We start from the raw sequence: 26,079 nt of genomic DNA on the forward strand, positions 1-26,079 counted from the left end.
CAAGCTACAAACCCCGCAAGCCCCAAACCCCTAACATTTCTTCCCATTAAGCACTTACTCCAACAATAATAGTTGACCTTGACTCCAACGAGGAAGTTGAATGAGCAAGATCCCTTTGACTTCCTCTTTCTTTGTTGAAACCCTACCAAACTTCGCCATTGAAATTGTCCATGCCTATCACGAGAACCTCGTGCCGTCGCCCTCCCCTACAATTTGGCTCCTTGTATCGCCTATGCCAAGCCCACCATTGTCAGCAACCACCACCACCTTATGCGATGCTTGTGCCAGACTTGCTATCGTTTGCAACCACCACCACCTTGTCATCTACAATGCCTATGAGTACAACTTCCACCTCACCTATGTTCACCATGACAACCAACAAGTAGTTGTCCTCAACGAGTGGGTTCATGACGAGTGCATTGCCACCAGAGTGAAGAACAAGCAATAGTCACTGAAATTAAGTCTAAGCAGCTTATAAAAAAAGATTTTTTAGTAATTTTAAATTATTTAAATAAAAATAAAAATAATTATTATTCATTTGTCTACCGATGAACAATATGATAAACTTGTCCACCGTAATTTTTACCCTATTTTATATCTTACAAAAATTTTCTTGAAACACATTTGGTAAAACTTACATGCGATGAAAGCATAACTACAGGCATAAAGAGATTAGTTAACGGATCATAAGCTTTTCCATATCAACCCCTTCACTGAAATGGTGATTGACCTATTTGCTCATTGTTAAGCTGCACAAATCAGAACTTCACTCCACTTTTACACCTCGTTATCACAAAATCTACAAATCTATATCATGTATAATCTCTTCGTTTTCAAATCCATCTCAAACAATACTCACTGGCACCTTCATTATTTCTAATAGCAGTAAAATAAATCGTTACAGGGAACAAGTGTGACACAATTTAATATCTAAAATTGTAAAACATGATTTTAATAATTTAAAAAAAAAATGCTAAGGTCAGTGCAACAGCCTTAACTATTCCTTGACATAAGCTTGTTCAAACAAGTGCATTCGGCACAAAAGAGGATATTCAAGGAGTTAAACTAAATTACATCCTAGGTCCTAGTCATGCCCCTTTCACACCCTCAACCAAAGCATAATAAGAATGATGGCCTAAAACATTCAACCCTCTATTCAGATGTATCAGTATATAAAGAATTCAACTAAAATTCTAGGCTACATTGGATTTGAGTATAAAACAGAACACTTACAGCATCACACCAACACCCAAATTTGTTTTATCTACATAAACAAACAGGATACACAACGCTGGCCCCTGGTTGATTCTCAGATGTCACTATCCTTCATTCCTAACGAGGTCTTTTATTTTTTTTCTTTCTTTTTGGGTCTGATGCAGCTTCGCGCCAACAAGGTCTAACCACAGCTTTGGCTAATAAAATTGAATTAATTTATTCAAATGCGTATGAGTTGTTATGTTGCAGTGATCGTTGATAAATTACCTGCACACCTAAGATGAAACCCCAAAAACGTTATGGTTCTTAGAGGGAACTAATTTACAGATTACAGGAACTACAGCAGAAAACATTTATTGAATCAAGTGGAACTTCATATGCAACAATGGAAAAAAATATTTAAATATATCTTTAGTCCCTAAAGTAAATTTGTTTTTGGCCTCTTAAATTTAAATTTGATGATTTTATCCCCCGTAATTTGAAAAAACTTGTTTTAACCTTCCAGGACCACAAGTAGATAGATTTAATAACAAATTTAATATGATATTTTTAATAACAAAGACTTTAGTAGATAGATTTTGAGAGACAAATTTAGTAATAAGTTTTTCTTTTATAGTTTCACTAACATTTGGGCTAAGGGGCTAAAATAAACTTTTTTTCAAATTTCAGGACAAAGAATCAATATTTAATTTGAGTGACCAAAAACAAATTTACTTTATATTTGAGGGATATAACATATTTAAGCCAAAAAAAGAGACTAAACCATCACATGGAATTCATTTATTATCCGATTTTTCTACAAAACTCAATAAGGTAGTGCACAGAACCTTCCTGATGAGGCATCTATTCATGCATCATGGGAAATGATAAAAATAAAAACAAAATCCTTAGTTGTCTTCATGTTCCTACTGGTTTTACTATTAGTTGTCCTCGTGGCTTTGGTTAATACTGTTGAAAATCCCAATCATATAAAATTATTTAAAAATGGGAAGAAGGTGCCATTGAAGTAAAAAGTAAGTGCTACTATTGATATTCATTTCAGGAAATTCCTATATGATCAAACTTAGGTCTATATTGATTTGGCAGGGTAATTATCACACCGAAAATAAATTCCAAGTCTATGTCCCTATCATAAGAGAGAGTATTAGCAGAACTACCTCCAAAGTCATCACATCATGTAGCTACTTTTTTTGAATGATCAAGCTGTAAGGATTTTTCATGCCGTTTCCTGAATAACAAAAAATAAAATAGTCAGGTAACAAAGATCTAGGGATAGAATAGATAAACAGAATACAGAAAAAAGGAATATTAGGCCACATAAAAAACTATGAATCTTGAACACATGTACAATTCAAAAAAGTAGAGGTCAAGTGACGAAACAAAGAGCCAGTTGGTTTTATTTATTTTTCTGTATAGCACTTGCAAGTACTAGTGACTGATTAATCTTATAATTATGAATGATGGTCCTAGCTGTCCCAACTACAAGCATTGTAAATAATTACATTGGTACATGAATTTATAATTATGTGTTAAATATTAAAATACTTCATCATTGTTATAATTATGATTTATCAGTTAAATAATAGTAGAATAATATAGAGGTACCTAAAACCATTGAACATTAAAACAGGCACCTACTTTATTTATCTTGAAGTCAATCGCAAATCACAATGTTAGAGCACAATTCGTATGCAGAACGTTGATTCTATTCCACCTCTATTATGTAGGAATAGAGATTTCTTAGTTTTTTTTTTTATATAAGTAGGAATTACAATGACAACAACAAAACTCGAATCTAAGATCTTGTACATATTACTCCAATCCCCACCCTTAAGCCTACTCTATTGGTTGATTTCTTAGTTTGATATGTAAAGAAGATAGAGAATGATGATTAAATTTCAGCCCTTGAATCCATAGAGCAAGAGCCACCGAGCATTGAAAACATCTAACTTAATTGTAGATTTCTGAATCATTCTTCACTAATATCAGATAAATCAGAAACTTTCTGACTTCCAAAGTAATTATTTCTTTATCCATGGGCCATTCTTATTTCCTATTTCAGAAATAAAGGTTCAACCTCCAATTGTATCACTTGTATAACAACCTCGCATTAACAACAGTGTTCTCACCAACTCCATAATTAGACAAATGCTAGCAATATACTCTTTGATACATTTTCATTATTGGTCCATTCCTTAAAAAGTTATTACTTGCTTAAAAAAGTGATCCATTGACAATATATGTAACTAATTTGACTTTTAGAAAATAAACCAATGAGAATGTGTTGAACTGTTGCTAATATTTCTCCCTGCAAGATATTGAACCTCTCCACCAAACAACCACCCAACCCCAGCCGAAAATCCAAAAGCTAGAAAAGGAGAGATGTTTGCATTCAACATTTAGAGAAATTAAAGAAACACTTAGATAAAGAAGGTAGATATACCAAGGAATTCTTACTTCTCGTATAATTTTAAAAGTGACTGGGGCCTTGAATAGCCCATTTCCCTTTTCTCAGTCTGTAATTCAACTGCACTCCTTGTTTCTGGTTGCACTTCACTTTTTTCAGCTTTGGGTTTCCCTTTATTCCTTGATTCAGGTTTCCAATTAGCTTTGACAAGTGATTGCCCCAGTAAGTCAGCAATACATGACGCCATTGCCTCAACTTTCTTCACATATGGAAACGTCTCCTCATCAAAGTGGTTTGATAACCACAAATACATAGATAATACCTGATGCCTAGTCTCAAGGTCTAGAAGTTCTGCATCATTCCGCGCAGAACTTTTTGGCATGCCCATAGCAACATTTACAGGGAGCTTCTGACCAAATGATGTGGCATATCTAAGTAAATGGTACATAGCTTTTGGGTCTCTGACATTAACAGGAGCAAAACAAAAGTTAAAACGATCCTCCAGTGATAATCCCTGGACCTTCTCTAACATATTAGCAATTTTCTTGATATGATCATGTTGACACAAAAAGTATGACCCATCCAAACGGCAATTTTCACCAAATTTATCTAAAATCTGCTTGAATGACAAATCAGGAAGTTGCCCAGCAAACAATTCAACCTGCTCATAAAATGGAAAAAGGCCTACCCTTTTTACATTATCAAAAGGTTGTTTCAAACACTCAATCATGTATTCCAAATCATCTAAATGCAAGGTTGTGGCAAGTCCATCAGGATAAAGGCATCCTCTCCGACCAGCTCTTCCCGCAATTTGCTTAACCTGTGATGCTGGAACTGGAACCATTTTGTCACCATTGTACTTTGAAAGGCCATTAAAAATCACCCTTCTAATGTTAAGGTTCAGGCCCATTCCCACTGCATCACTAGCCACCAAAACGTCATATTCATTACTTTGATTGTTGAACAAACTAGCCTGCAGTCTACGAGTTTCAGGTGGCAGAGCACCATATATCACACAACAACGGTGTTTAGTCTGTTTCTCAATGGCCAATTTAACCTCAAATATCTCTCTCCTTGAGAACGCAACTACACAATCCCCAGACCGAATATTTTCAAGATTTCCAAGCAGGGTCTTTGCTTCGACCACCAACGGTTTGAACCTCTCATAGTGCTGCTCACACAACTCATCTCCCGTGTCTTGACAAATCCTTTTGACAATATCCAAAACACTAGGATCACCGCACAAATGTATCTCATCAGCCTTCAATCCAAGGAGAGCCCTTGTCCATGCATACCCCCTGTGCGGATCTGCCATCATCTGAATCTCATCAATAACAGCCACTTCATACAATTCCTGAGTCGATGCCATTTCCACAGTACACGCAACATGATTTGAGAACGGCACACGCTTCTTTTCTTGTCCAGTTAGCAGGCTGCAATAAATCCCCTTGGCATTAACCTTGTCAAAAACTTCCATAGCCAACAACCTAAGCGGACTACAATAAACACCACTCTTCGCCTCCATAAACCGCTGCAAAGCATTATACGTCTTGCCACTATTTGTCGGCCCACAATGATAAATTATCTTCCGTTTCATTGCCCTCGCAAATGGAAACCAAGTGTGAGGCTTCGTGAGGTCGGCCGACTCAACCATATCCCTGAACCTCTTGATTTCATCAGGAAAATTCTCCAAACAAAACTCCACAAATATTGGAAACAAAAACCTCACAGCCTCGTCGCTGGGCCCAAGTGACACCAAGTACTTGGCAACATCAGAAGGGCACTTCCTTTTCAGAAAGTTCTGGAACTTGTGAGCTGCAGTGGGGAAAAATGACAAACCAATGTAAATGGCAAGGGCCTGATTGGATGCCCAACCTGATTTGGCAAACCAATGGCACACTTCTTGCAACACTTCCACCTCTGACCTATCCAACCATGCAGCTCTTTCCACACTCCGAATTTCGTGGTACAATTCGACAGGGTCACGTGATGCCACGTGCAAAAATTCCTCACTCTTCTTCCCTAACTCATTGATATCGTTACCACTACCATTACTACTAGTACTACATTCCACAGAATCAACAATCTCTAAATTGCATTCATTACTACCATCATTTTCAACAACCCCATGTTCAGAAAAACCACGGACACTATCAAAAACCTCATTTCCAAGCTCAAAATCAATGCCCTTACCAGAATCTGCGTCGAGCTCGCCTTCCGGCGTCTCAGCGGCGCCGCCCCCGTCGCCGGCGGCAGAAAACGGTCTGATGGGGCGGAATCTTTCATCGGAAAGCCTCGAACTTTGGGAGAATCTGTGGTGGAACAGCGGGCTCGGGAAACGGGTCGAAATAGGGGAAACCCGGTTTTGAAAAGTGTGGAATTGGGAGTGGTTGAAGAGAAGAGCTTGAAGCTTTGAGAGGGTTCTCTTGCGTGTGCACAAGTGGAAGAGGCCTCTAGCCATTGGAATGGGTGATGAGGAAAAAAGAAAGGGTTCAATTGGGAGAAGGAAAGAGGACACAAAAGGGGAGCATTTGTATTAGGGTTTTTGGTTTTGTTTAGTACGAGGAATTATATAAATTAGTGGGAGAAATGAAAATGGGTTTGGTGAATTTCTGAATTGAATTTGTTGATAATTTGGGTGACTGTTTTTTCGAGAGAAGGAGAGTAAATGGAGGGAAAGGTCTGGTTAGGGATTTAGATGGTTGAAGACAAACTTAGCCAGGGGTTTGCAATCCATAGGGTTGATGGTTAAAATTTTTGTTAATAGTAACATGTTGCTTATTTAATTAAATAAAAATAAAATAAAATAATTTAAAAAATATAATTAATTATTAGTATAAAAAATTTTATATTGATAATATATAAATAATTAATTCTTTATTTATTTTTTTCTTCATAATTTCATATAAAGTAATACTAACGCCCTTTTTTTAAGATAATTGTTTAAGGTTATTTTATATAAATTAAAAAATATAATATTGTTTTATAAAATAATTTTAATATTTTTTATTTTTGTTTCATAATAAATCTATATTAGTTATCATGTATAAATTAATTAAAAATTATGTGAGATATAAATATATTATTGATAATATAAGAATGAATGTTGTCTTAAAATTTAAAATAATAAGTTAATAGAAACAAAACTTTACTAAAAATTCAATAAATAAATTTTTTTTTGAAAGGAGTAACAAATAAATGACTATTATTGAAATTATATCTAATAAAAATCAACATTAGGTTTCAATTTTGGGTAAAATACATTTGCAACACGACTCTTTATTTCAAGTTAAAAATCAAAAAGGATTTTCAACTTGGAATGCTATTCTTAGAGCTTTTCTTGTGTTGGAAGATGGTTTACGCATTAAGCCGAGGGATGGAGAGTTGAGTGTTTGGTTTAATCTGTGGGTGGTGAAAGTTAAGGATATTTGGGATGGTCATGAAAGAAATAATATTCTAAAGATCTAAACATGGCAAAATCAAAAGCAAACACATTCAGATCATTCTCATAATTGCGGAAATTAAAGGACCAACCTCCAGCTATTGTTGTTCGTTTGCTCCTTCAGGTTTCTGAACCCTTGCTCTCTATACGCGATGGTGTAGTATACTGAAGAGGAGAGTAGGCTCAGGGACCCAAACATAGATACGCGTTCAATTTTTATAGAACTCTAATCCATCGTAGAGCGTCTTTGAACGTTGGAGAAAATGTGCGGGAATCACGGTACCATATCCGCAAGTTATTTGATAATGGTTGAAAAATGGACCACATTCATGATATGTTAACCGCAACAAGTAGAAGAATCAGGAAAGCAACGTGAAAATCGGAAGCACGTTGTTTCCTTTTACGTGGCTGTTGCAAACGTGTTACTGTTGCAAAAACGGTTTTTCAAAATGACGTATATGCCAACATTCTCCCACTTGGTCCATTTATCCAATTATCAATCAAATAGGAAACCAAATATATGAATCATGGTGATAGGTCCTCTTGATAATGAGTATTATCTCCCATGTATCACAATATATTAAGTCTCTCATTCTAATCTCTTAGCTCTAATGAATAAACCATACGTTTATTCCAGGTCGCAATTAATGAGTTTTCTCAAAGTAAATAGGTATGTGCACAAGATAAATGAGAAAACATCAAACTAAATAAATAAGAGTTTTAACAAGTAATTACAATGATTGTCACATCATGGAACCAAGTCCCATTCGAGTTACATGATCCTTAAAATTCTTTGGTGGCATGCCTTTAGTTAAAGGATCAGCAATCATTAACTCAGTGCTAACGTGCTCAATGACAACTTTCTTTTCCTTAACACGTTCTCTTATGGCTAGATATTTAATGTCGATATGCTTACTTCGACTTCCACTTTTATTATTCTTAGCCATGAAAACAGCAACGGAGTTATCACAATACAACTTCAATGGCTTAGCAATTGAGTCCACAACTCTAAGCCCAGATATAAAACTCTTCAATCATACAACATGTGAGGTAGCCTCAAAACAAGAAACGAACTCAGCCTCCATAGTAGAAGTAGCAGTCAAGGTCTGCTTTCTGCTGCTCCAAGATACAGCTCCACAAGCCAGCATAAAAACATAGCCAGATGTAGATTTTCTGGTATCAATGCAACCAGCGAAGTCTGAATCAGAGTAGCCTATCACCTCCAAACTATCAGTCCGTCTATATATGAACATGAAATCTTTTGTTCCTTGAAGGTATCTCATTACCTTCTTTGCAGTTTTCCAATGGTCAACACCAGGATTACTTTGATATCTTCCTAAAACTCCAACTGCAAATGCAATGTCAGGTCTAGTACAAACCTGAGCATACATAAGACTTCCAACAGCTGAAGCATATGGAATATTTTTCATGTGTTCCCGCTCAAGATTATTTTTCGGACACTGACTCAACTCAAGTTTGTCACCCTTCACAATGGGAGCTACACTTGGTGAACAATCTTTCATGTTAAACCTCTCTAAAACCTTGTTGATATAGGTTTCTTGAGATAAACCCAAAATACCTCGAGATCTTTCTCTATGGATCTTAATGCCTATAACATAAGATGCCTCACCCATATCCTTCATATCAAAGTTCTTTGAGAGAAATTGTTTCACCTCGTACAACATACCCTTGTCATTAGTTGCAAGCAAAATGTCATCCACATATAAAACAAGAAAGCAAATCTTGCTCCCACTAACCTTCTGGTATACACATTGATCCATGATGTTTTCTTCAAAACCAAATGAAGATACAACTTCATGAAATTTTAAATACCATTGGCATGAGGCTTGTTTTAATCCATAGATGGATTTGTTAAGCTTACATACTAAGTGCTCACCATCACTAGAGAAAAATTCTTCAGGTTGTTTCATGTAAACCTCTTCCTCTAGATTACCATTAAGGAATGATGTTTTCACATCCATTTGATGTAGTTCGAAATCAAAATGAGCTACTAATGCCATGATTATTCGTAGAGAATCCTTCTTAGATACAGGAGAAAATGCCTCACTATAATCAATTCCTTCTCTCTGAGTGAATCCTTTGGCAACAAGTCTTGCTTTATGTCTTTCAATGTTACCTTGTGAGTCCTTTTTAGTTTTAAAGACCCATCTACATCCAATGGATTTTACACCATGAGGCAACTCAACAAGATCCCAAACTTGATTAGACGTCATAGAATTCATCTCTTCTTTCATAGCATTATACCACAAATTTGATTCCTTAGAATTCATGGCTTGTGAAAACGTTTCAGGATCATTTTCGGCTCCAATGTTATATCTGATTCTTGTAAATACACTACATAATCACTAGAAATTGCTGATCTTTTGATTCTAGTAGATTTTCTTAATGTTGTCTCATCACCTTGGTCAGGAACTTGTTGTTCAACCGATTGCTCAATAGGTTGTTCAACATTTACTTGTTGCTCCTAGTCAACAACTTGATCTACATTATAATCTTCAGCAACTTGTGGAACTTGAATCACTGGTTGTCTAACACACTTTTGAACTGAAGGAGCGTGATTGACTAACAGTCTGTCATTTGATTGAGAGGGTTGAACTTCATAGTGATCCTTTTCAAAATTAATATCTTGAATTAAATTATTCCCACTAATCAAGTCATTTTCAAGAAACTTTGCATTTCTTGATTCCAAAATTCTAGTGTTATGAGATGGGCAATAGAATCTATACCCTTTGGACTTTTCAGCATATCCAATGAAATACCCACTAATAGTCCTCGGGTCTAGTTTCTTCTCTTGTGGGTTATAAATCCTTACTTCAGACGGACATCCCCAAACGCGTACATGTCGTAAATTGGGTTTCCAACCTTTGAATAACTCAAAAGGTGTCTTTGAAACAGCCTTGGTTGGAACTCGGTTTACTATATACACAGCCGTTTTAAGTGCTTCAGCCCACAAGAATTGAGGAAGTTTTGCATTACTCCTCATACTTCTCACCATATCCATTAATGTTCGATTTCTTCTTTCTGCCACACCATTTTGATCTGGAGAACCAGGTATAGTGTATTGGGCAACAATCCCATGTTCTTGAAGAAATCTCGCAAATGGACCAGGTGCTTATCCATTCTCTGTGTATTTACCATAGTACTCTCCACCTCTATCTAATCTCACAATCTTAATTTGCTTTCCGCATTGTAGCTCTACTTCAGCCTTAAAAACTTTAAAGGCATCCAAGGCTTCATCCTTAGAACGAAGTAAGTAAAGGTACATATATCGTGAGTAATCATCAATAAAGGTGATGAAGTATCTTGGACTATTTGCATCCATATCCGGACAACAAATATCTGTACGAATGATTTCTAGTATGTTTGAACTCCTCTTGGCACCCTTCTTGGACTTGTTAGTTTTCTTACCCTTGATGCAATCCACACAAGTCTCAAAATCAGCAAAATCTAAAGTACTAAGTACTCCATCATTTACTAATCGTTTTATTCTATCAATGGAGATATATCCTAATCTCCGTTGCCACAACATAGAAGAATCCTCATTCATAACACAACGTTTTAACCCAGAAGAAACATGCATAGAATTATAAGCAGCGTCATTATTTTGCAAATTAATAGAGTAAAGACCATCACGTAATTCACCAAAACCAATAACTTTGGATTTATTCAACAAAGTAAAACCAGAATCCATAAATTTAAAAGAAAAACCCAAAGGTGCAAGTTGCGAAATTGAAATAAAGTTTTTACTAAAACTAGGAACATAAAAAGTCTTTCTAAATTTAAAATAAAACCACTGCTCAAAACTAAATTGCATGTCCCAACGGCCTCCACATGTGAACTCATCTTGCTTCCTAAATAGATGCATTGCTCACTTCCCATCGGTTTCCTTAGGTTTTGCATACCCTGTAAGGTATTAGAAACATGGATTGTAGATCCAGAATCAATCTACCATGTGTTATGATCAGTACTAGTCATATTAGATTCATAACAAACAAAAGCAAATAAATTACCTTTCTTTTCCAGCCAATTCTTAAACTTCAAACAATCCTTCTTCATCTGTCCTTTCTTTTTACAAAAGAAGCACTTGGATTCTTTCTTAATAATTGGTTGAGCTGGAATCTTTCCCTTCTTATTATCTTGATTCTTCTTTTTCTTAAAAGAACCAGTTAAGAGCACCTGCTCTCCTTCTTCCATCATTAACCTTTCCTCTTCTTGAACACACATGGTCAACAATTCATTAATAGATCACTTATCCTTATGTGTGTTGTAAGAGATTTTAAAGGGGGCATAATGGTGAGGCAAGGTGCACAAAATATAGTGCACTAGGAAAGAATCAGACATGGTAACCTCTAAAGCTTTCAGTTGAGCCACAATATCCCTTATGCGCATGATATGATCACGCACTCCTTTAATCCCAGTGAGCTTTAAGGATGAAAACTGCATTATAAGGGTGCTGGCAAGAGATTTATCAGATGTGGTAAATTGTTCATCAATAGCCTTTAGTAAATCCTTGACATTGTCATGATAGTCAACAGAACCCCGAATTCCAGCAGAAATGTTGGTCTTTATGAACGTCACAGAGAGACGATTTGACCTCTCCCATTTTTCATAAAGATCAACTGCATCTGGAGTGTTGGTCTCAGTAATACCCGGTGGTGCTGGTTTCCTAATAGCATAGTTAATGTCCATCCAGCCTAAATGAAGAAGAACTCTCTCCTTCCAAACCTTATAATTGTCACCCTTTAATTCGGGAATGCCACACTTGATATCAGAAATATTCATAGATTGAGAAACTGCAAATGTCAAAAACATGTTCATCATCATAACTTGAGACTAAAATAAATGTCATGTTTTACTAATGCAAACATGTCTCTTTTAACGAATCTAGTGACATAAAACTTGCTTGTGGGCTAAAGTCATACTCAATTAGACTCATGTAACCTTATGATAAAACTATCAAATTATGTTCTCTTTCTTAATTCCTGTGGGTAAATTAAGAAATATAATATAATATTTTATCCTAATCAATCATACAAATGTAAGAAATTTCCTGTGGGTATATTTCATCACATCACATATAATTAATTACAATTAATGTTTTTCTTAATGTGATCTTTAAAAATATATAATTTTAATTAATTAAAGATGTTGTGGCTATTCTCTAACTTATTAAAATTTTATGTATCACTAAACATTAATATAAAATAAATAAATCTTATTTTTATTTTAATATCAAATAAAATAAATATAAGAAAACATTACGTATTGCAGTCAAGAATAACACCTATTAAATTTACTATGTAGGTGACGTGTCTCTTTACGTAATTTGTGATATTATGTAGGTAACGTGTGTCAGTATGCAAGAAATCATATGACTATAATTACGAAACATTCCAGCATGCAAGAAATCAGAAATCATTTGATCACGTACGAAGCATGCAACCACGTAATTACGAAAATTAATTACGTAACTTGTGATATGACGTGTCTCCAGCATCATTTGACCGTGGGTGACTTCAACATATAGAGACATGTGCATGACTCATCATATAAAAAGGGAAATCAAAACATGCAAGACACCAACAGGATTCGAACCCATGCCATGACAGCTATATCACAAGTGAACATACCACTGCACCAAGCGCTTTATCTCAGAAGTATGATATTTAAAAATAAAACATATGCATGTCAATAGCAAACAAATAAACAAAACGCGAAAACACATTGCGTTTCACTCGTCTTCAACCTTGAGACGGGTCAGTTCAACCCATTTATGACCCGCGGACCCGAAACGAAAACCCGACCATTTCTCCACGTTTTGAACATCGAAAAACACCATTTTAATTACAGAAACGGTAGAAAAATCATCCTCTACTCCCTCTCCAGTTTTAGAAACAATTATGGGGTTGAAAAGAGATACCCAAAATACCCGATACAAAACAAGGCAGAGGATTAACATGCTCTAATACCAAATGAAAGAAATAATATTCTAAAGATCTAAACATGGCAAAATCAAAAGCAAACACGTTCAGATCATTCTCATAATTGCGGAAATTAAAGGACCAACCTCCAGCCATTGTTGTTCGCTTGCTCCTTCAGATTTCTGAACCCTTGCTCTCTATACGCGATGGTGTAGTATACTGAAGAGGAGAGTAGGCTCAGGGACCCAAACAGAGATACGCGTTCAATTTTTATAGAACTCTAATCCATCGTAGAGCGTCTTTGAACGTTGGAGAAAACATGTAGGAATCACGGTACCATATCCGCAAGTTATTTGATAATGGGTTGAAAAATGGACCACATTCATGATGTGTTAACCGCAGCAAGTAGAAGAATCAAGAAAGCAACGTGAAAATCGGAAGCATGTTGTTTCCTTTTACGTGGCTGTTGCAAACGTGTTACTGTTGCAAAAACGGTTTTTCAAAATGACGTATATGCCAACAGGTCAAGCTTGGAGATTGGATAAGTTGTACATGTTTCCTTTGGAGGAAGTGATTCAACTAGTGCTTTGTTTGCATCCTTGCATGGCAGAAGGAGTTGTGGATTTATGGGTCTAGCATCATGATTTATCAGGGAGGTACACAATAAAGTCGATATATAAGTGGTTGATTAGTACATCGAAGGATTCGAATGGAAATCAGTGGAGATGGATCTAGCGACTTCCCTTACCAATTCATATTTGTTTTTTTTTATCTGGTAGGTCTGTCATATTCTCATAGGGGAATAACATTGCTTGGCTGGATCAAGCTCATTATTATAGGGGCATGTTTACCATTATCATATGGCTCATTTAGTATGGTCGAAACAAACTTGTCTTTGAACACATTGATATGCAAGCGTAGGTAGTGCAAGCTCATGCATAGTCCTTATCAAACTTTGCTACTTCGACTTTTCAAATGGTAAGGTGTGCTTTTAATGCTCCTCCTTGTCAAGTGAAGAGGTTGTATCCCCCTTCTTAACACTATGACTTAGAATGTGGCCGGTAGCATGATGGACAACATGAGTAGGGCTGGGTTTGGCAAATTGTGTAAGGATCATGCAAGAGAGTTTTTGTTTGGTTATAATGGACACATTGAGACAACCTCTATTCTATTAATAGAGCTACTCACAATTTTGCATGGACTTCAAGCATGTTGGGAGAAAGGTTTCCAACATGTAATCTGTTATTATGACTTTAAGCTGGTTGTGGATTTGTTGCATGGTATTATTCCTTTGTTTCATAAGTTTGGAAATGAACTCATAGGGATTCATTTGCTTCCAAAAAGAGATTGGTCGTGGAGTTGATTCATACATTTTGCGAAGGGAATAAGTGCACAAATGCTTTTGCATGAATAGGAGCCCAATGGGAAGGAAGATTGGTTTGGTTTCAACAGTTTCCTATGGAGTTTCAGGGGCTTTTGTTAGTTGATGCACTAGATGTGGTGTATCAAAGGGATTAGTGTTTTAGTTTTGGGTGTTTCTGTTTATTTTTTTTGTTTGTTTCTTTTCTCTAATGTACAAAAAGAAACTCTTATCAACCATTACACATATCAATAACTTTTAATTCGATGATGTAACGTAGTAAGTATTTTAGAAGGCCATGAGTGATTTAGTAGCCCAGAACGGGCCATTCCCAAACTGGAACGGGCCGTTTCAAACTACTAAATAGGCTTATGAATCTTGGACTGGAACGGGCCGTTCCAAAATGGTCATTGTGAATTAAATTCAACTCCAGAACAGGCCATTCTGATTTTAGAACGGGTCGTTCTAGACGTGCCAGAACGGGCCGTTCTGGTTTCAGAACAAGGCGTTCTGCATGTGAATTTTACACATGATGAAGGAGCCCAGAACGGGCTGTTCCAGATTTGAAACTGGCCATTCTGGTCACTTCAGACTTCTATAAATAGAGGTTGTGCAGTTGAGGAGAAAGAGAGGTTTTTAGAGATAAGTTTTAGAGATAAGGACTCTGGACTAGGAAGCTTGCTTTGGGTGGATTGAAGTTCCGGGTTGAGCTTCGAAAAGGAAATTCTACTTCTTCTCAGTTCTTGGATATTTTAAGCCAATCTATCTTCAGGTAAGGGAAGCTAGATTGTATATTGTTTGGTCATATGTGAGTTTAGGAACTCATATGGAGTAAGAATATTGTGAATCATTGATTGATTCGAGGACTTTCTCATTTTTTTGGGATTTTGGGAAAAATGAGGTTTTTGGATGATTTTGATGCATGGTTGATTTCATGTTGAATTTGAGGTTATTTTTTAGTTGTATGGAATTGTAAAATTACATTGAGATGATATAGTTGAAAGTTGTGAAGTGCATGTTGATAATATTGTGAGTTGTGAGAAGCATGATGTGAAGTGTGTAGATGTGTGTGATTTATATAGATGTTATTAGTAGACTGTGTTATTAAGTCGTTAGAGAAGAGTTGTATATTGCTATAAAGTTGTATGTTGTGCCATGTGTTGAAAAGATATTATTTTATGATTATTGAGTTGTAAATTATGAGTTGAGCTAATAAGCTGTTGAGTTGATTGTGTTGTTTAAAGTTGAAATGAGATGCTGTGTTGTTAAAATGTGTTGTTAAACAACGTTGATGAGTTGTTGTGCTGATATACCATGTTTAAGTTGAAAGTTGATTGAAATGATGAGTTGAAAAGTTGTACGTTGTTTAAGTTGTTAAGTTGAGCTGTGTTGTTGAGTTGTAAGCTAATTAAGCTGTGATGATGAGTTATTGATCACTAGGACTAGGGGAGATGTTTTCTAAGTTTCTCATCCCATTGTGTGGATTGAGATAGTTGTGGTGCTCTAAGAGCCCAATTTGTTGAAAACCCCCCTTGGGAAGTTGTCCCTTGGAATGGACGTTGTGTTGTTCTCCTCTAGGACTTAGTTGATCCCGTATGTGGGCAAGGTCGAGGCACACGTGTACAAAGCAACCACGGTATAGGGGCAAGGTCGAGCTCCGATTACAAAGCGACCACGGTATAGGGGCAAGGTCGAGCTCCGATTACAAAGCGACCACGGTATAGGGGCAAGGTCGAGCTATATCGATTACAAAGCCACCACGGTATAGGGGCTAGGTCGAGCTATACCGATTACAAACGGCCAATTTGAGTAAAGTACGAAGTCAGGAACTTAATTCCTAACTGAGTACTATACTTCCTTGTTTAAGTGACAAAGTCTGAGAAACCGTTATCGTGTTGTGGATTGATATCCAAATTTTCTGTTTACCTAGCAAGCCCAAAAAGGTTCTGTGTTGTCGGTTCGGTAGGACCTAGCCACTTAGACTACTCACCACGTTGTAAGAGATCTCCGAGTTGAAATGCGTGACGACGCATAAGTTGTTGATGAGTTGATTTGTTGGTTGAGGATGATAATAGTGCTGTTATGTTGTAAGTTGCTTAATTGTATACAAGTTGATGATGATGCTAGTGTCGCTAGATACCTGTGTTGTAAGTTGTTTTAAACATGTGTTGTTGAGAGATGTGTAATACATGTGTTGGTTGTTGTTATGATGAATATGATAACTATTCTAATGGTTTGTACAGTAGTTGCGTTGAAGTGTTGATACAACGTTGTTATGTGGAATCAAGTTGAAATGATGTTAAGATGTATAATATATATGTTGTTTGTCTTATGTGTTGGATGCGAAGATGATTATATAGTTGTTGTATTGCATATTAAATTATTATGAGTTATTTATTGTCTCTAGCTTACCCTTGCATGTTTCCATGTGGTTTGGACTACGATGATCATACGTTGTATGAGAGCAGAGCAGGGATATGCTGAGAGATAGCTACTAGAGGCCACAGGAGGTGCTTGGAGATGTATATTTTTTTGTAGGCTACCTTATAGTAGCATATTTTGTTATACATAACTAGTTGATGTTGGTTGCTTGATTAGCAACTTGTGTTGTAAATATTTTATTATACTATTCTAGTATATATATTCTAGTAGTATGTAGTGTTGTTTCGTAGTATGACGGTCACAGCGAGTCGTTACAGATGATGTTTTCTCAAAACTCATTAGATTGAAATCTTGTATTACTTTAAACATGTATGTCAAATTTTGTTAAAATTGAACAATAATAAAAAAAATAATCAAATTATTTATATTTTAATATATTTTCAAAAGACATATGTTAATTTTGATTTATATGGATAAGGTATCTAATAATTTTTTATTAATACGAAATTTTGTGTATGTATGATCTAAATGGAAAGAAGCTTCAATCTAATGATAAATATTAAAAAGCATTATTGAATTGAAAGCTATTGAACTATCACACACATAAATATACATATATATATATATATATATATATTTAGTTAATTTGTATAATTATATTATTTGTATGATATACTCGAATTTAATCTTATTTATAAGAAACAATCATTATTTTTATGTTTCTGTTTTTAATCATGTTTTCCTTGTCAACAAAACTTAAACTCATGACTTTGTTTAGAAGAATCAATTTTATTTTCACTTGACTAACAATTTGTTGGTATTTTTATTACTTTTAGAAAATTAAAATATGTTATATGATAAAACTAATATTCATATTCGATGAAGTTGACATGAACACTATCATGTTACACATGTTAAAAGTATGTTACAAGGAGAACCCTTTCAAAAGTGGGGAAAACAAAATTATATCACTATGATAATAAAATTAGTAAACCAAATGATTTAGCAAGCAAACATACATATTAAATAAAATTTATAAACAACATGGTTGAAGTTAATAATTTTTCTTGAATGTCCTCCAACCATGAGAGATTGTCAATGTTGTTTTCAAGGTTTAGGGTGATAATTGAAATTTTTATTTTTAATGAATCAGAGTAATAATTCTACTCCAAAAATTTTAATTTATTGTTATTTATTTTGTTAACCGATTTCATTGTGTACCTTAAACATCATATAACAAAATAATTATTGTTAAAAACATCATAATTATAATATAATATCATGTATATACTATTTCAATATTTACTATTAGGCCAATTTCAATAATTTAGCTTGTAAATTATGCTAATCAACCTTTTTTTCAAATTTCTAGCATTTATTTTGCTTTTTTATTATTATTTATAAATATTTAAAAATAAATATTAAAGAAAAAAAATATTAATTTCAAATTTTGGATAAATCAATTCTAATATAACAAATGTGAAATTATTTTGCACATAAGTGTTTTTAAGGTTATTCTTCAATTGAAATATTTTCAAGGGTTTTTATAACTTTTTTATTTAATTCAATTTACTTATGAATTAAATTTAATATTTAAAATAAATTATTAAAAATTAAAAATAATTTTATGCCACAAAATATATTATTTATCTTAAATTTAAAATATAATATATATTTTTAAAAAAATTATTTATATAAATTTAAATGTAATTTATATATTAAAATATAATATTTATTTATATAAAATTTATTTTAAAATTTAATTATACATATTAAATATTTATCTTGTAAAATGTACAAATTAAAATGCTGATAAAAATAAAAAATATTTTATAAGAGCTAATTTTTTTTTTCATTTAATTTATAAGATAAAAACAATTATTTCAAAGTTTAGAAAAATAAAAAAATAAATATTTTTATACTAAAATCAAAATTTATTTATTTTATAGGATTAAAAATATATTTAAATTATTTTTTATACATATTTATCTATATGAAATTATTCTTTATTCGCAACATAGTTTATCTTGAAGCTAAGAAAAAATTATTATTGCAAAGCTTGGTAAAATATTTTGATAGAGTTAATACTTTGTTACAGTATTCAATCAATAATAAAATTATTTTTAAAGTTATATTTTAGATAATTTTTTAGTTTGTTATCAAAATTAAAATCTAATTTCAAAAGACAATAATGTAAAAAACTTTTACAAGCTATTATGACTAATTTTATAAAAATAAAAAATGAATTAAATTATTTAATGAAAATTACTGATATCACGCTCATAATTTTTTAAACCTTTATAAATTTTATTTTATAAAGTACTTCAGAAAAAAGAAAAAAATTAAACTCTAATTTTATTTTATTAACTCGAACTTGAACTGATTCCATTTGGTTGACATGATAATATCTGAAACTCAAAGATGATGGCACCCTTAACCCCTTATCTCTCTCATCACTCTTTGTCCCCAAATTAACACTTTCCAACTCCACCCACCATGCAAGTAATATCTTCAGCATGCAATTTGTGGTCATTGGGAGTGCCAACCCACACAACAACAACAACAACAACAACTTCTCTCCTCAGCCGCCGTGAGATCTGCTTTGATGGAATGTCCTCTGTCTGCTCTCACTCCCCAAACCACGTCCTTCCACCCATCTCCATTTCAAGGTGCCCCCATTCTTCTTCCAAACTTATGTGCTTGCATTTTCAGTAACAAAGTTTTAGTCTTTGTGCATTTTCATTTTGTGGGTGTGTGTCTTTTGTGGTTGCATCTTTAAAGTTTGAGTCTTTGTGCACGTAAGAGTGCGTTTTCATTGTTGGGGTTGCTTGTTTTTATGCGGGGTTGTGACTTTTGTTGTTGTGTGTGTGTTTGATTGATTACACACAGATGTAGCAGCACTGTTCAAGATGAAACATTGGATTTTGGTGCAATGCTGAGGAAGGCTGTTCTGTCCCCAACACGACGTGCGTTAATGGCGAGTTTGACTATGTACCCTTGTTTCTGTTCTTCAAGGTACTTGTCAGGTTCGCACGGTTCAGCTTTTGTGTTCAACCTGTTTGATTGGTTGTATGTTGGGAAGTTTGTTATTTTTTGATCCGTAGTTTAATTGCCAATGTTATCTTTTTTTTTTTTTTTTTTGGGGGGGGGGGGGGTTAAGATGTTTTAGTCTCTAAATTACAATTTTTTTTTTGGTTTTAGTGCTCCAAAATTTATTTTTGATGGATTTAGTTTTTATAAATTTCAGATGATTTGAAAATGGTTCATGTTGCATTTACTATTGGCTTGATATGTATCTAGATATGCCAATTCACGTCATCTCAGAAGAATGATCCCTGATACAGAATGTAGAGTCAGGCTGCATCATCACTAAATGGTGATAGAGATCAAATAAAAATTTAAATTAATGAGAGTTAAAGCCAACGAAAAAAATTTAGCCTAAAACTAACAAATCAAGATTTTACATGGACTAAATATATTTAGCTGCTTGAATCATTTGCGGGTATAGGTAAAAAATGTGTTTTTTGTTTTGTAAATACTGACGAGGTGGATTACCTTAAGTTTGGTGTATTTGACCCTGATTATTAGTGTTTGTTATATGGAGCCATGAGTAGCCAATGGTGAGTTTGAGTTCTTAGTTTTAACTTGTAATATGACACCAATTGTAAATATGAAATTGGTGGAGTGCAGTAATAGAATTCTAGCAGTAGTGTTCTAATTTTCTATGTTCTTTGATGATAAACATGTATTCTTTTATTCTAGTGTGTATTAGTATTTGCTAGCAAAGTTTATCATCTTGCAATAAATTATAAATGTACAGCCCTAGCATTGGGAGATCCATCAGTGACACTTGAAGAAGTAACCCCTCCTGTGTTTTCTCCTGGGCCACTGTTTCCCATAGAGGTCAACTTTCAACTATAGCCCCTCTTTTGTCTGTTGTGATTGTATGGCACATTTTTTTAAACCCTTATCTAGCAGTATTTAATTCTAATTTGTTGTTATTGGCAGGATCGAATTGTCCAACTATTTGAAAGGAACACATACTCTGTTGTTAACATATTCGATGTGACATTACGTCCTCAGCTTAATGTAACTGGTGTGGTTGAGGTAACTTGGTACTTAAACTATAATATCTGATGTTAAATCATTTTAAGGTGTATCAAGGACTACTTATTTTTTAATTATTATATTGTGTCTAGCTTATTAGTATGACGAATTTTTTATTGTCCTATATGTGAGTAAAATATCAAACAATGTAATTTACTTTTTGTATCTATGCTTGCAGATTCCTGAAGGAAATGGTTCTGGAGTAGTTTGGGATGAGGATGGCCACATTGTGACAAATTATCACGGTGAGCATAAATGGAGAAAATAGAGTGTTTCTGTTATGTCTGAATCCAATCTCCAAAACAATACACAATCATCACACACATTTAGCTTTGGTTCTCTTGAGTAAAATTTTATTGAGCTATGAGTTAATGTGCATAAGTATTCTTGAGTTAATGTGCATAATGCATAAGTAAAATTTTATCCTTTATTGATCAAACTTAGTTGGACTTTCTTGACTTGGGCATGTATTCTCAAAGTAATAATAAGTATTTGTTAATTTATTTTGTGCTTTTAAATATCTTTTGGTTTTTCTCCCCTTTGTCTCCATTCTTTGAAAATTTTGGCCTCATTTTGCTGCTTGCCTAATGTACTTGCTGTGCTCTGCTTTATGCACTTGTTAATTTGTATACGTATTTTCCAAATCTTGCTGACTTCTGATTGTTATATTCTTGTATTATTCAGTAATTGGCAATGCCCTTTCAAGAAATCCAAATGCTGGTGAGATTGTTGCTCGAGTTAATATTCTAGCATCAGAAGGGTGAGACTCATGGAGAATTTATTTCTTTGCATATGTTGCTGTTGCAAACTTAATAATTAATATATGTAATTTTGACACTTTCTATTTTAAAGGCTACAAAAGAATTTTGAAGGTAGACTCGTTGGAGCTGACCGGTTAAAGGATCTTGCTGTCTTGAAGGCATGGTTTCTTTTTTACTTTCAGAATTTATTTCTTTAGATCAACTATTGGCTTTACATAAGCAGTCTACTTAACATCTATGTTTCACATTACAACATTTTTGCTTCCAAGTTGGATTTCGTTTTTCTGTTGTGGTTCCTAGTTGCATATCAGGCTTTCTATTTATTTGTTTTTTCTTTACTTGTATAATCTTTTCCACTTAATGATTTATTCATTATTCAAAATCTACATGTCTTTTTTTTTGTTTTTTGTCTTTTTAGAGTTCATTCATGTTACTTGTGCATTAAAATAATGATGGTTAAAAGTTGCTTGCTTTGTTAATTAAATACTCATGATGAGTTTGTCCATATGCATTTTTTTCAATCTTAATCAAATGGAGCATTTAGTATTAGGACAAATCAAACAATGTCATATGCAATTTACCTCCTCATATTCACATTGAAGCAATTAAGCCTCGAAACTAATGATCCTGTAAATAACATTTTATTATTATCTTGTTTAGATAGTTAATAAATGAGCATGTTTCAGACACATGATTAGATATTAATAACTTTACAAATACAGGTAGAAGCCCCTAAAGATATTTTAAGGCCTATGAAGGTGGGGCAATCATCTTCTCTAAAAGTTGGGCAGCAATGTTTGGCGATTGGAAATCCATTTGGCTTTGATCACACCCTCACGGTTGGGGTTATTAGCGGACTTAACCGAGACATCTCTAGTCAAACTGGGGTAACAATTGGTGGTGGTATTCAAACAGATGCAGCCATAAATCCCGGGAACAGGTTATATTAGGCTCCCTTCCATATATGAACTAAGGATAGTCCCCTTCCATTTTTCTTTATCCAATTTATCCTTTTAGTTTGTTGCAATTCTCTTTCTTAAAAAAGAGTTCTTTTCATTATTGGTATTAAGTTATTAACTACGCCCCCTCCCATCTTTATTATAAGACACTTGTAATAGAATCATATATACCAATATAAATAGTTATTTTTATTGTTTTTCTTAAAAAATTTTGAGATATACCAATTTTACCTTTATTATTTATCATTAAATTCTTATAGGAGAAGTGAAGATATTACTTATGCATCAGTACCAATAATAATTGACTTATAGATATTCTCTTCTCGTTATTCAATAACAAGAAGCACAAATATTCACAATCTTTAGTAGGGGTAAATAATGAAAACAAAAAGTAATGCTTTTATAGAAATTGTAAATATCTGCAAAAGGTAAACTGTGCCTCATAATAATAAAGACTAAAGGAAGTATTAAGTGTTAACTGGCTGTCATATCTCATGCTGCATTTCTTACTTTTCCTGTGACTCATAGCGGAGGACCCCTTCTGGATTCAAAAGGAGGCTTAATTGGGATCAATACTGCAATATTTACTCAGACAGGCAAGTTATGTTACCTTCACAATTAGAAGGAATTGAACTATGTTACCGAACATCGATGTATATCTGAATATGATAGCTGAGGAAACTTTTTCGGTCCACCTGTCTTAGTGTTTTAACCACTTCACTTCATTACATTGTTGATCTATTCACTTTCCTTTGCATGAGGAAATGACTGTTTAAGCTTGCAAGTTCTAGTTGCTCTTGTTACTTTTGTATGCTTCACGTTTGTTGCCTTTTTTCTTGCTATTGCAGGAACATCAGCTGGTGTAGGATTTGCCATCCCATCTTCAACTGTCTTGCGAATTGTTCCACAGCTGATACGATTTGGAAAAGTAAGTGCTTCATGGAATCACACATACAAAGAAACAATCTAGGCAAATATTTAGCTCTGTGTGAAAATTGTATTGTGCAATATGTGTTTCTTGCTTCTTTATTTTAGATATCAACTCTATGTACATCTTGACAAAGTTTTCTGGTTGATTGTTCTTTTTATGTTTTATAAAATCGAAGTACATTAATTTTCTAGATTTTAAAGAGAAAAAAGGCTTAATTGTTGGTCTCTGAAGGAAACACGAAAAAAATAACTGTTTTTGTGCTTATCTTTATTTATGTTTCTATATAATATATATAATCTTTGCTTTCAGCAGCATGCTTTTTAAGATTTATGTACCCTATGGCTATATTTGATTACATGATTTGGCAATTTAAGGTTGTTAGAGCTGGTTTAAACGTGGAAATTGCGCCGGACTTAATTGCAAACCAACTTAATGTTCGAAATGGAGCACTTGTTCTTCTGGTAAATCCACAAGATCCTCTTTTTATACTGTAATTAAACTTTGCTTCCAAACCATTCTTTAACTCCCTAGAACTTATGTTCCTTAGGTTCCTGCAAATAGTGTTGCTGCCAAAGCTGGCCTAAATCCCACCACAAGGGGCTTTGCTGGAAATATAGTCCTTGGAGACATCATTGTTGCAGTTGACAATAAGCCTGTGAGCATTATTTTGTATAAATTGTTTAAATCATGCACTTTTAAAAGCCAAAATATTCATTCTATATTGTTAACCTTTATTTTCACTTTTTCTTGTGCCTTTTATATGTTTGATCTATAAAATACAAATACTACTCCTACACAACCGCCACACTACTTGTTTAAGGTCATGTTTAGATGAATTTCTTCATAAATACTTGTTGGTGAAGAAAATAAGAAGTTAAGATGCATTGAACTTCTTCATAAGCTAAATTCAACATATGCACCTTATCTCAAAAGAAATTAAATGAAAAGAGCTTTTTTATAAAAGTTAAGTACATGAGTTGATTTTAGCTTACATGGGAAGTTCAATTTATTTTACTTCCGTATTTTCTTCACTTGTGAGGGAGTATTTGGTATGCAAAATATTTTAATTTTTTCATGAATCTAAAGTTGAGAATGTTAGTTTTTCATATTTGTTTTATTATTTAAAAAAAATATTCTTAAGAAACATTATTTCTCGAGAATATTTTTTATATAGGTTTCTTACAAAATTGTTCCCATGAGCAGAGGTGAGAATCTAATATTCTCGAGATAAAAGGAAAATTTTATTACAATAAAAATATCATGTTAACTTTATTTGTTTATTTAATGTAATAAAAAATTTAATTTCCGAATCATATATAAATATTCTCAGAGATATTTATGACCAACTAATATTTAATCATTCTTAAAAATTATGATTCTCGAGATTTATGATGCTTATGAATCTTAATTTTTGATCATGAAAATTTTTTCCTCCTACATGTTTATGGCAAACTTTATCCAAATACTTTGGTGCATCCTTGCCAGGTCAAGAGCAAGGCTGAGTTGTTGAAAGCATTGGATGAGTATAACGTAGGAGATAAAGTAGTATTGATGGTTCAGAGGGGCAGTGAAAAGTTGGAGCTGCCTGTGGTGCTTGAGGAACAGAGTTCTTGAGATGGTTTATATGCATTCATGTGTTGTAACCCACTAATTTATTATATTGGCAGACATGTATTATTATTTTGTTCAATAAACCAAAAAGACAAGTAGAAAGAATTTTGTTTATGTAATCAGGGTGTCGTGTAGAGTTCAAATATGATATTTCAAAATACTTTACTCTTGAATTTGATCACTTGCATAAGTTTCACAAACATGTTATGTGTTTGAACTAGTTGGAAGTCCAGGTAACAAAGCCAATAATATGCTGTACACTTACAAGTCATCTTTTTTAATATTATTATTATTTTTTATCAAAAATGATTTATAAATTAGGTTTCTTGTGAAATTCAATACTTGTAAGTTTTACAATATATATAAAAGTAAATTACTAATGCTTAAGAATGAGTTGAGACTGCTAGCTTTGATTGAACTTTAGTAACTTGATAAAAGTGCACTTTATATGAACTGAAGTCCTCAAGGAGTTATAATAGACACTTTAACACTCAAATTGATACTAGAATTTTTCTTATTACATGTGATTTTTTATGCAAATTTGTATTAAAATTCGTAACAAACATTTTTCTTAAGAATTTTTCTATGAATTTTTATTTACAGGTAATATTTTCATGAATAATATATTTTTGCGAATTTTAATATAAAAGTAAATTACTAATGCTTAAGAATGAGTTGAGACTCCTAGCTTTGATTGAATTTTAGTAACTTGATAAAAGTGCACTTTATGTGAACTGATGTCCTCAAGGAGTTATAATAGACACTTTAACACTCAAATTGATACTACTAGAATTTTTCTTATTACATGTGATTTTTCATGCGAATTTGTATTAAAATTCGTTGCAAACATTTTTCTTAAGAATTTTTCTGCGAAATTTTATTTACAAGTAATATTTTTGTGGATAATATGTTTTTGCGAATTTTAAAATTCGCAAGAAATTTTGCAAGAAACTTTCTTGCGG

The 26,079-nt window shown here is 33.6% G+C and overlaps 4 protein-coding genes across 7 annotated transcripts; 2 read left to right on the forward strand and 2 right to left on the reverse strand.

The window, feature by feature from the left end:
* Window positions 1-100: 100 nt before the first annotated feature.
* LOC145954654 (uncharacterized) lies at window positions 101-448 on the forward strand. Its single transcript, XM_083069340.1, has one exon. The coding sequence runs from the start codon at window positions 101-103 to the stop codon at window positions 446-448; it is 348 nt and encodes a 115-aa protein (XP_082925466.1).
* Window positions 449-936: 488 nt separating this feature from the next.
* LOC109812337 (ATP-dependent RNA helicase) lies at window positions 937-6,357 on the reverse strand. Of its 4 annotated transcripts, none has more exons than XR_003805369.2 (3): window positions 3,659-6,357; window positions 2,373-2,443; window positions 937-1,482 (listed from the first exon to the last, which is right to left on the reverse strand). XR_003805369.2 is itself a non-coding variant. In XM_020376281.3 (3 exons), the coding sequence occupies exons 1-2, from the start codon at window positions 6,081-6,083 to the stop codon at window positions 2,389-2,391; spliced, it is 2,466 nt and encodes an 821-aa protein (XP_020231870.2). In that variant the 5' UTR covers window positions 6,084-6,357; the 3' UTR covers window positions 937-1,482; window positions 2,373-2,388. The 4 variants fall into 4 exon arrangements, 2 of the variants coding, with proteins under 2 accessions (XP_020231870.2, XP_020231869.2); XR_002240916.3 differs by having other exon boundaries at window positions 937-1,490; XM_020376281.3 differs by having other exon boundaries at window positions 3,673-6,357.
* A 4,973-nt stretch (window positions 6,358-11,330) lies between these two features.
* On the reverse strand, window positions 11,331-13,162 carry LOC145954656 (uncharacterized). The gene is made up of 2 exons (XM_083069341.1): window positions 13,015-13,162; window positions 11,331-11,878 (listed from the first exon to the last, which is right to left on the reverse strand). The coding sequence occupies exons 1-2, from the start codon at window positions 13,160-13,162 to the stop codon at window positions 11,331-11,333; spliced, it is 696 nt and encodes a 231-aa protein (XP_082925467.1).
* A 5,975-nt stretch (window positions 13,163-19,137) lies between these two features.
* On the forward strand, window positions 19,138-25,290 carry DEG8 (Trypsin family protein with PDZ domain-containing protein). The gene is made up of 13 exons (XM_020346332.3): window positions 19,138-19,417; window positions 19,638-19,774; window positions 20,569-20,651; window positions 20,757-20,855; window positions 21,034-21,100; window positions 21,540-21,615; window positions 21,708-21,774; window positions 22,339-22,556; window positions 23,104-23,171; window positions 23,424-23,503; window positions 23,881-23,967; window positions 24,054-24,161; window positions 24,992-25,290. The coding sequence occupies exons 1-13, from the start codon at window positions 19,245-19,247 to the stop codon at window positions 25,118-25,120; spliced, it is 1,392 nt and encodes a 463-aa protein (XP_020201921.2). The 5' UTR covers window positions 19,138-19,244; the 3' UTR covers window positions 25,121-25,290.
* Window positions 25,291-26,079: the final 789 nt, after the last annotated feature.

This window comes from Cajanus cajan, chromosome 2 (genome assembly GCF_000230855.2).
Source record: "Cajanus cajan strain Asha chromosome 2, NIPB_CcT2T_4, whole genome shotgun sequence".
Classification (NCBI taxonomy): Eukaryota; Viridiplantae; Streptophyta; class Magnoliopsida; order Fabales; family Fabaceae; genus Cajanus; species Cajanus cajan.

Bases quoted from the DNA above. Each gene is read 5' to 3' on its own strand.
- LOC145954654 (XM_083069340.1), top strand. From the start codon at position 101: ATGAGCAAGATCCCTTTGACTTCCTCTTTCTTTGTTGAAACCCTACCA.
- DEG8 (XM_020346332.3), top strand. From the start codon at position 19,245: ATGCAAGTAATATCTTCAGCATGCAATTTGTGGTCATTGGGAGTGCCA. The intron at 21,616-21,707 runs GTGAGACTCATG...TCTATTTTAAAG, and splicing joins AATATTCTAGCATCAGAAGG to GCTACAAAAGAATTTTGAAG. The intron at 21,775-22,338 runs GCATGGTTTCTT...TTACAAATACAG, and splicing joins AGGATCTTGCTGTCTTGAAG to GTAGAAGCCCCTAAAGATAT.
- LOC145954656 (XM_083069341.1), bottom strand. From the start codon at position 13,162: ATGGCTGGAGGTTGGTCCTTTAATTTCCGCAATTATGAGAATGATCTG. The intron at 11,879-13,014 runs GTATTTTGGGTA...TGACATTTGCAG, and splicing joins TCTGCCTTGTTTTGTATCGG to TTTCTCAATCTATGAATATT.
- LOC109812337 (XM_020376281.3), bottom strand. From the start codon at position 6,083: ATGGCTAGAGGCCTCTTCCACTTGTGCACACGCAAGAGAACCCTCTCA. The intron at 2,444-3,672 runs GTAAGAATTCCT...TTTGTTATTCAG, and splicing joins CTTTTAAAATTATACGAGAA to GAAACGGCATGAAAAATCCT.